Source organism: Acanthisitta chloris, unplaced genomic scaffold (assembly GCF_000695815.1).
Source record: "Acanthisitta chloris isolate BGI_N310 unplaced genomic scaffold, ASM69581v1 scaffold38509, whole genome shotgun sequence".
NCBI lineage: Eukaryota > Metazoa > Chordata > Aves > Passeriformes > Acanthisittidae > Acanthisitta > Acanthisitta chloris.
This window is the reverse complement of record NW_008691578.1, coordinates 13,181-23,799: the sequence shown is the minus strand read 5'-3', so window position 1 is coordinate 23,799 and position 10,619 is coordinate 13,181. Positions and strand designations below refer to the sequence as shown.

At 49.6% G+C, this 10,619-nt stretch overlaps 1 protein-coding gene across 1 annotated transcript in view; it reads left to right on the top strand.

Annotated features, from left to right (window-relative positions):
• LOC103809443 (multivesicular body subunit 12B) overlaps window positions 1-10,619 on the top strand; it is a gene marked incomplete at its 3' end in the record, with an annotated part of 22,412 nt that overhangs the window by 8,324 nt on the left and 3,469 nt on the right. The window contains exons 5-6 of the mRNA XM_009082275.1: window positions 2,346-2,475; window positions 2,763-2,885. Of these exons, the coding sequence (XP_009080523.1) occupies window positions 2,346-2,475; window positions 2,763-2,885 (253 nt within the window). The remainder of the gene's footprint in view (window positions 1-2,345; window positions 2,476-2,762; window positions 2,886-10,619) is intronic.

Sequence of the window (10,619 nt, the reverse complement as noted above, 5' to 3'; positions counted from 1 at the left end):
AACACTTCCCGCTGAGAACAGACAAGGGCCCATGGCCTGCCAGGTAGTGCTGGGAGGGCATAAGTTGTGCCTGCTGAGAGACGGCACAAGTGCAGTGTCCAGGGAGAGTACCGTTCTTGTTCTGCCAGGCAGGAATCACTTCACTGCACATCTCAGTGAGCAGTTCCCAGCAGTGCTCCCCTGGGACCGTGGCAGCTGGAGCCGTGTCTGGCGGCAGCACCGCACCCTGTGGTGGCACCGAGGGCTTTGGGCTGGCAGGGGACAAGCCCCATGGGAGTGGAGCAGGACACCAGGGCTGGCGTTGAGTGTGCAGCTGCCGATACCAGCAGGGCTGCTCCTGGTGCATGCTGGTGATGAAATCCTGGGAATGTGCAGAAAGGGATTACATGCACTTGTTTTGCAGGGAATCCTTCATCTGGGGCTGCAGCACATGAGGATGGTTTTTCAGTCTCTGCAGCCTGGTTCTGATTAGAACCTGTGGCCTGGAAGTGCAAGGCTCTGCAGCACGTTCCCCAATCCCCTGGGTCACTCCCTCCCCCTGGAGAATTCCTGGGCACATGTGGTACAAGATAGAGCCATCGGCGTATCCTGCTCACCCCTGGGAGTGCTGATTACCATGTGCTGCTGCAGCCTCTGTGAAGGTCGTGGTGGAAAGGTGGAAGGGGACTTTGTACTGACTGAAATGCATTGGACTGTGACTCTCTGGGTCTGCAGAGCCTGTGTGAGAGGCGCAGGGCATGTCCCTGTCTCTCTCGGCACAAACCAACACTTGGATTGGCTCTAAGATGTTTACTTGAAATTAACTCTGGTTAAGCATGTGCAGTTACTGAATCCAGCTTCTAAACTACGTTTGCTAGAGACTGCAGACCCTGGCCCAGTGTGAAAGAGACCACGGACAAAAGCAAATCATCAGCTTTGTACTTGCGGAGAAAGTTAAACAAGAGGCTCTGATTTTGTTCAGAGTTAGATTTGTGGTTGCAGGTGTCTCTGTGCTCCTCCCAAAGTGGCAGCTGAATTGCAGTAAATATATTTAATGTAGTGCTCCTGAGAAAACTTTCAGGTGTGGAAGCCTTAAACTCTGGGCTCCTAAAAGCAGTTTCAGGCACTTCAAAGGGAAGCTGTAGCTTTTCAAAGCAGGATAGACTTCAGGATGCAGGTATTTGTGATCTCTGAGAGCAGCACTGTAACTGCAAGCTGCATGCACAGATGCTGTACTGGCACACCTCAGACTGTCTGTGCAGTTACTGGTGCTGGTGCCGCAGCACATTCCAGAGGCCAGGATGGATTGCTGTCTCCCAAGGTGCGGATTATGAAACAGGAGGAGCCTATGGAGACAGGGCTGCTTGCCATCTGTTGAAGTGAGAGCATATTTTAAGCTGGAGGATATTTATTCATATTAAGCTGAAGGGTTTTTATTTGCAGGCACATGTTTGTAGTTGTTGGTTGTTTCCAGATTTTCATTCAGCATCTGCTCTTTAGATTTTCAGTTTATCAATAGACTTGTGTCCTGTCTTCAAAGTGCCCCAGAGCTGGCTGTGGATCGTGTCTGCATGCAGACAGACAGCCTGCAGATATGGGAGTTCATTGTACAGATAAGCCTTAGCTCTGATGGACTTGAGTTTTTGGTGACGGATAACGTGGAAGCGAGTGGAATTGACACAGTAGGAAGGGCTGTGCAGGGGGTTCTCACACCCTCCAAGCACAGGTCAGAGCAGCACAGCTGCCTCGTGGGAGGTCCTGGCAGTTACTGCTTTCCGAATCTGGTTTGTTCCTGCAAAGAACCAGGGCAGACACACTGAGTATCGTTTCTGTGCCTGCTGAGCGGACCAGGAGCTGTCACTGATGCTTGGGATGAGTGAGATTTGGGCAGACAGCTCTTACCCTTGACCTCTGCACGGCAGGCTCTGCCTGCTCCTCCTCTCTGGGCTTAGCTGACTGGGAGCGCTCGGCAGAAATGAACTGACTGGTTGTGTCAGCGGTTTCGGGTGCATTCCTAGAGGCAATGCTTGTGGGGGGAATGTTCGGGTCTGACTGTCCAGGCCAGTGAGGCAAACACTACCTGGGAAGGAGGAAGGCAGTGCGAGAGGGATGTGGAACAGGCAAAGTCACCTGCTGCTCTGTGCCGGAGAGGCTGATCTCTGTCCAGGGCAGAACTGGCTGTTGTGCTGCCAGTAACCTCTCTCACAGTGTGCAGAGCTCCTGATAGATCATACTGCACCGACTGATCTGCTGATACATGTCTGTTCTTTGGCACCAGTTCCTGCCATAATTATCTGCCTAATGTCTGGAGAGACAGCAAATAATCTTGCATAAAACCCACCCCGTGTCCTGGGTTGTTTTTGCAGAAGAAACAGCTTTCAGAAAGAAGAGGCTGTGCATTAAGTTCATCCCTCGGGATTCTACAGAGGCAGCAATCTGCGACATCCGAATCCTGGGGAGGTCTAAGCAAGCTCCTCCTCAGTACACATTCATAGGGTAAGTGCCCTTCGCTCCAAAGCTCTTGGTATAAATTCAGGCTATGCACCCTGTGTTCCTGTAATTACTAAGCAGTAGTTTGTGAGAACTGAAGCTTGTCATTAGAAAAGTCCAAGTAAGTCCAAGTGTTATGGAGTTTGATGTAGGAATTAGCTCACTCCTTTATTTTCATTTAGCCTGGTTCGCTTACCTACCTGAGGTGTTTGTGAAATGTGTCAGTGCTTGATGCTCATGCATGTGAGCAGCACTGGCTTGTGGCATTGATGCCTTCTGTGTGGGTTCCCCAGGGAGCTGAACAGCATGGGCATCTGGTACCGGATGGGTCGAGTGCCGCGCAACCACGACTCCGCACAGCCTGCAGCTCCTCCTGCCCCAGCACCCACTCCCACACCTGCTCCCAACCTGCCCAGGTATGTTTGCTGCTCGGCGTGTGGTTGCTAACCTTGTCTGGGGAACCAAGGCCAGGGTAGCACATGAGTACAGAACAATCACAGCATGATCCAATAAGGAGGGAACGTGCCGTTTGTTCAAGTATTTGCCTTTGCCTGTCCTTGTGTAAAGATACATGAATGGAGAAGCCAGAAGAAGGAAAAAGCCTGCAGAGGAAGGGAAACAACAAACTGCACTTTCTTTTGCTTCAAACTGTTTGGGATGTTGTGGTTTCCAATAAGTATATGTGGGCCAGCCTGGGAGGGTGGGCTGGAGCTGCAGCCAGGCTGATTGCTCACCTTGACCAGAGGGAGGGAGAAGCGTTGACACTGACTTTAGTAGGGAAACACAAGGTCTGCTCATCTCCTGGGTCAGTCCACACATGGTTAGAAGTACTGGCTCTTGATTTTTATTTTCTGGATCCCAGCTGCTGAGTTGCAGTCATGCAGCTGACGGGAGTGGGCAGAGCAGCTCGCTCGTCCTGTGGTGGCTGATGGGAGCAGCACTGCTGGGCAGGGGCTGGCACAGTGTCTGTCCAGCCTGTTCTCCCTGTGTGCAGACAACCTTTGCATGTGTGTGTACATGGATGTGCTGGTGTGTGCACTTGCACGTACCAGCAGTCCGGTACTGACAGCTTATTGCGGGATTTCTCTGGACAAAAGCGAGTGTTGCTAAGTCACACAACAGCCCAGACAGAGGTTACACTGAGCACTTTGCTGGCATTTGCTGTGCAAGCACAGCACCCCGTGTGAGTCAGGCTCCTGCCGCTGGGGCTCATGGACTGGGGTGGGCCAGGCCACTGCCAGGGCACAGTGTGTTCTCCGTGGGTCTCTCAGGGCTTTTGCCTAATTAAGCGACCACATATGTTTGCATTAGGCATTTGGTGTACTGCAGATACCTTTACAGTAGTACTGTAACTGTGGAGAGCTAGAATTTCCAAGGAGACAGCAGAGAGGAATTCCAGAGCGATCAGCTTGTGTACAAAGGTCGTTGTATCATATGGGTGGAAATAGCTCATGTCCTTCAGTCTTGATTTACAGGCCGTTTCAGAGTGATGCTTTTAAACTGCTCCAAAGGGTTCCCCAAAAAACTATCAGATATCTTCTTAAGTCAGGTGTGTCCTTATGAGCCTTCACTTGTGACCCAGACTGAAAACCATTGTCCTGTGGTGGCTCTTTGAGCTCTCCAAAGCGTTTGGGTGTTTCTTTCACTGAGAGTTTTGCTCAGTCATGCCCTGATGCACTGTTTGCTGTCGTGTACTCTTAGGTGTCCTGGCAGGCAGGGATGCTGTCATGCTTCTCAGCTGAGAGGGAGGCAGAAGAGGTGAAAAGCCAGCAGTTTTCTGTAGGTTCCTGCCTGTCCCACCAGCAGCTGAGGTGTTACTCTGAAGCTCTGCTGGACTCAAGCTATATGCCAGCCCGGGCCATATGAGATCAGAGAGAAATATATCTTGATTTCAGAGCATAGATCTTCATTTTCTGTCTGGGCAGATTTCCACAGTAAAGAGAAAAAGTTTTCATAGCAAGAGAATGTCAATGGCAGAGTATAATCTGTGAGTGTGGAAGGGTCACTTTGTGGCCGAGCAGGGAAAGCTGCAGAGCAGTGTCAGAGCTGTTGGGAACAGGGCCAGAGTTAGAGCTTAGAGCATCAGCGACAGTCTGAAAAGAAGTGTTTACAAGGCTTATATATTTTATAACCTCTTGTTGTACGGTTTATGGTTTACAATGGCTGCAAGGAAATTGGATCAGTTTTGTTTTACTTGCCAAATAAAGCAAATGTCAGAATAGTCAATATAAAATGTATTCTAATTTGGCTGAGTTAAACCAGCCAGTGTGCAGTGGAGTAATTGAATGTTACATTAATGCCTCCTAGTAAAACCCACCTGTCTGTAGCCAGCTCCACACTCACGCCCGGTGTGTGATTTACAGGTAACTTTTACACCACCAGCCTGATCATTCAAGGCATCTTTCATGTCTGTTTTTTCACTCTGATTATTTATTATCCAATATATTTTTTAAGAAATAGAAATGTATATAAAGGTGCATCTTGCGAATATTTCATTGTTACAGGGAGTACAGATTGCTTGAAAGCCTCTTCTAATACTTTATCAGCAGTGTGATGAGTTGCTCAACACAGCGTTTGTGGAGATTGGAGTCACAAGTAACCTCTTATTTTTACTTCACCACAGAGAGATGAGATTACACTCAGCCAGTTTGCTGTTTTATTCTGTGTGAGTGTATCCTGCTGCAAACAGACCGAGTTGTCCTGAAGCTGCCTGAGCTCCGCGGGAGAGTGGGTGAGCAGTGCCGCACGGAGCACTGCGGAGAGTCTGCTGTTGGGCTGCTCAGACAGCTCGGCTGCTCTCCTCAGCGGCTGTCAGGCATTATAAAGTAATTCTAAATCAAGAGGGTATGCCTGGGTGCTTCAGAATAATCGCTAATGCTGGATGTAAACTCAACCAGTGGAACACACCACTGAGCTTCTGCACAGCAGAGCCTTCCAGAAGGCTCTGTCGGAGATACTTATCTCTGCACCAGCCATGCCTCCTGCTCTGATCATGCTGGAAGGTGCTGATGGCAGTGGATGGCAGCACATCAGTGTTGCCATGTGTCAGAGGTATGACCTGCACAGCTTGCTGCACGTCAGCTTGGCTGTCTCCACCACCCATGTCGCAGGGTTATGGCTTGTAGTCAGGGCTGCACAGGTGGAGGCTTTGTTTGAGAGTTGTGCTGGACTGTGTATGGTATTTTCAGCCATTTCTGCTTGGTGTTTGCTGCTGCAGGCATCTGGCTTAAAGGCCCCCAGCAGTGACCCTGGCATGTCCCAGTGAGGGTGGCGTGCTGTGCCATGGAGCACGGCAGTGCCGTTGGGCAGGCATCAAGCAGCTTTGCTCTCCTTCCTCTCCAAATCCTGCAACAACTTCTTGGCACCAATGGCAGCCTGGAGAAACACACTTGAAGTTTCCCATCCTGCTGTTGAAGGATGGCTTTTGTAGGCTTGAGTCACCTATGGGAGTTTGATGTAACTTTCTTTGGCCCCTCTGCATGAAGCTTGTGCTGCGTGGCAGCATCGCTTCGGGGAGCAGGAAGGTGATCCTTCCCAAAAGAGGTGCTGGTAAGAGGTGACTCACCTGGCTCTTGGCACACAGCTGCTTCACCAGCCTGTGGGTTGATCACTGCCAGTGTGTGGCCTGGGAGAACAGCACATGTCACGAGTGTTCGGGCAGTGTTGCGGGGCTCAGCCCTGCTGTGTCTCAGATTCTTGGAGTAGGCTGGAGCAGGATTTGTGGGTGATCTTCTCTTCTTTAAGTCCAGTTACAGTATTTTGGGAGCCCCTGACTGCTGTGAGCTCCCACAGTGCTGACCTGGGGCTGTTTTGCCTTCAGCTGCCTGTGCTCTGTCCCAGCTGTGGTGGTCCCTGAGCCTGAGTTGGTTCCGTGTCTCGGAGCGTGTTCTGCGTCCCTTCCCGAAGTGTGTCTGTGCCACTGTCACTCAAACAGCCTGCTCACGATTTGTCAGCTGCAGGAAGATGTCAGTCAGTGCTGCCAAAGTGTGTTTTACAGTGACAGCCATAATTGCACTTAACTTTTTGCATGGATGTTATCAATCTCTGACGGATACTTTGGGAAATGGAGCACTCTGATTGCAGACGATGTGTCACAGGCGTTTAATCTTCCTCTCGAAGAGACTGGGATGCAGTCACAACTTTTACTTGTTGATGTCAAGTTGTGAAGACGTGGATTTGTGCTGACCCTGGGAATCATTCAGTCACTGTTTGTGAGGCTGTCATCCCAAAGGTCAGTGGACTTACTGGAGAGAAGGAAGGTCTGGCTGCAATCTGCTCCCTTCCCTGTTTGCGCGGCTGGTTGTCGTGCAGGTTTGCAGGAGCAGAGCTCCCACTGCTTTCCCGGGGTGTCTGCACAGCTGCCAGCACTCCTGTCCGTGTCCCGTCCGTCGTCCCCCCCCACCCCCACCCCGCACAGCTCTGTGCCACCAGGTGCTCAGGTCTTCAAACGCTGCTCTGGCAAAGCACCACACCAGGGAAGTGCTGCTCTGGCCTTGATATGCAGATAGCAATTGCTGTGCTTAAAGCCCTTGGAATAAGAGCAAGATGTGTGAATTTGCCTCCTGTGCTCCCAATTACCTTTTCACTACTTAAGCTGCCCCTGCTTAGAGAAGGGAAATGCTTTGCCCCTGTTCTCTGCTTCCAGTGGAGCTTCGTGTTGAGGAATGTAGGATCTTGCTAGGCAGAGAAGTCTGATTTTTCGAATTGATTTATGAACGGTGTTTGAAGTCTGTGGTGTAAGCTTGGGAAGGGATCAGTGTGTGGCTTTCTGCTGCAGGCTGATAATGTGCAATCGTGGCAGCTCGTAAACCAGCACCAACAAGCTGGAATGGGTGCCCAAGCTGGGGCTGGGCTGTGCCAGCCTGACTCGGGGCAGTGGAAGGCAAGTGGGGTAATGGAAGGTATTTTTTCAGTAGCTACCCTATTATTTAAAAATAACTATATTAATTCTTTGTTTAAGTCCTTTAAAGTAGAATTTTATGGAGAGTCTGTAGGGTTTCCCGGGTTTCAGTGCTTTTCTGCTCTGGTGTAAGAGAGAAGCCAAGACTCGAGCAAGCTGCTGTGGCCTGAGGGGCAGGAGGCTTCCATGGAGCGTTGGGGGTCTGCCTTAAATCCCTCATCCACAAACCAAGTGCTGCCAGATGAGGAGCACCATGGGATGGATGTTTCTGGTGTGGCTGGAAGCTGCTCTGAGAAACATTGCCAGTGGGATCCTTTCAGCAAAGTGCTGCCTTCTTGACAGGGCTGCATGTTCTAATTTGTTCATTGGAACAGCCCTGAAGTAAAACCACCTTCTGACTTGCAACCAGTCACAGAATCATTTGCATTGGAGAAGACCTATAAGATCAAGTAAAAATTATAATACAGTAATTATATTCATTATTATATATTGAATATATTATTTGGCTTGAATGCTCACTTTCATCCTGAAATACAGCACAATATTCCTGGTTTTTAAATTACACACTTAGCAGAGGTCAAGGATGGTGTAAGGGCTGAGGTCACATTACAGCAGCAGTGGATTAAAATCCCCATGAGATTGAAAGAGTGAGTTGGAGCCTGGAGGAAGTGTTTCCATGGACTCTCTCCAGTGGGGATGGCAAGGAGCGAAGTGAGGGATGAAATAAACGCTGTGATGCATGCAGACTGTGCAGAGCTGAGCAGGATGGCCTGGGTGGGTAAGGGGGGCTGGCAAAGTCTGGTTCCCATCAAGGGTTTGTTGTGGAACGGCACTGACCGTATGGCTCGCGGCCAGCTCAGCTGGATGAAGACGTGCAAAAATTGGTCACCCTCCAGTATGTTTTAGTGGTAGAAAATGATGATTAGGAAAAAATGTTTAAACAATATGGTTGGTTTCCAGGCGCAGAGTACCTCACAGCTGCTGAGAAGGAAAGCCATGAACTGTAGTTAGAAGGAGCCTGATCGATTTAGCTGATTTTGAAGATGCGTTGAGAAATTTGGGGAGTGCTCGGAGTGAAGAGGCTTCGCTCTCCGTAGAGCTGTTTCTGGTTTCAGAGCCCTGCTCCTGCTGTATGGTGTTCCTGTAGACATGTTTTAGGCATAGTGGAGGTCGTTAAGCCCAAAGGTATCTCTTTGGAGAAGCTGTACTCTGGGTTGTTAAATAAGCCCTGTGGGGGAATTGAGTGTTTTTCCCTAAAACTTGTGTGTTGTCTGCTATTTAATACGATCTCTGCCACTGCTGATTTGTAATCTGTGCTTTCACCCTGAAGTGCATGTGGTTGTGTTCAGATATTTCCTTCTTTAAATCAATCACTTTCACCATTTTCCAAAACACTTCTTGAGTTTATTGCTTTTAGTAAAGTGTTTGGACTGTCATTATTTATTACTGGCAAAGTGCTGACAACGTGCTCTTCCCAAATGAGTCTTTATGTGGAGTATTTGTTTATCAGGTTCTGCGGGGGAGGCGCTGCTGCTGCAGGCTGGGGCAGTGGGGGCTGTGGGGCCATGGGGCATAGCCTCTTTCTGCCCCTCACTGCCCCTTTCTGCCCCTCGCTGCCCCCCACCCGGGCTCCGCTCCCAGCACTGGGGCAGCTTCTGTTGGGCTTTGTTTGCTGATTAATTTGACAGAATTTAAAATCTTAACCGAGGAAGCTTACGCTGTGTGTAATTTATCTTTTTGGAGTATTTCTGCTGTTTGGCAATTTTTCCCTACTGCTTCATTATCTGAAAACTCCTGACTCTGGAGAGAGCTGGTGAAGGATGTGGAAGCCGCGTGCTTCCCGCCGCAGCCTCCCGGGACACGGCGCTGCTCAGCTGAGACAACCACTTCATAAGCACTTCGTGCTTGCAGTGCAAGGTCTCGGTGCTTTGATGCAGCCTCTGCCTGTAAGGATTTAATGGGCTGCAGCTCAGACTTTCAGGCAGCGTAAATTAAACTTGTTGGTTTTTTTCTATTGTTTGGCAGCTGCTGCGTCCTGGTTACTCAAGTCCTCTGATCTGAATTAATCCCCATGTAGAGGAACCTGCAGGAGCTTCATTCGGCATTAGACCTTACATTTTGGGTTTGCCAGGGTTTGTGTGTGCAGCCAGTGAGTGCCCTGGTGTGACAGGGGCAGGACACCCTGGGCATCTGGGGAAGGGAATGTGGAGACACACACTGCACAGTGCAGGGAGCACTCACTGCCTTCCTCCCCTCCTGCAGCTGGGAAAGGTAAATGGGTGGATCTGAACATGGAAAGCATTGCTCACTCCCTTTTTCATTCTCCTGCATTTGGGCTTTTATAAGATCTGAATCTGGCACCCCCAGCTCTCATTGACTTTTAGGAAACAGGATATTTTAGTAGCTTGGAATGAGATGAAATGCTTGCAAAGCCCATATGTTGCTTGTTTTAGGGAAAGGGTCAGGAAGGTTTTAGAAAGTATTTAAATATTTGGTTTACACGATTAGAATAGATTGTCTGGAATGAAGTCCATTACCTGAGGTGATTCCTGCCTCGCAGTTTTGGTTTTCATTGCAGTTCTTTGGAGTATGAGGTAGGTGTTCTGGCAGCAGCTGCAGTGCCCCAGCACAGCCAAAGCTAAGGGCTGTGAATAAATGCTGTAGCTGGGATCTGGCCACCGCTGGGACCACGGATCCCTGGGAGAGGCCTCCGGCCGAGGGGGCTGCCAGGGCCTCTGGTGCCAGTCGTGGAACTCCAGCTGCTCCTTTCTTACAAATGGGCCTTTTCTGTCTCCATAGGCAAAGCTTTCATGATGGATTACGTTTCTTGAGGGCTGCAGCCTGATATTAAGTAATTTTAGGTATGTTTTCAGTTTTCTACAGCTTGGAATTCGATTGTCTTGGTTTTTGCATGATCACTGGTCATGGAAAATAGGGTTTTGGAAGGTATGCTCACGAGACTCAGGGTCTGCAGAACTATTCTGAAGGTCATTGTGTAGGAAACAAACTTTTCTGCCTGGTGATTTAGGTGCTGCTCTGGGTGTCACACTTGTTCCACCCCAGACGGTCACTTCTGGGTGCAAAGCCCAACTTACCATTGTGCTTTTGCTGCACGTTGTCCATATCGTTGTGAGTTATGGAGCATCCTTTGATATCTGGCATTTCCCCTTGTGATCCTCTGTTCCTTTTTATGAGTACTTGCCCCCTCACTTCAAAAGCAGTTTATCACCTTCCTGCAGACAGTTCTTAA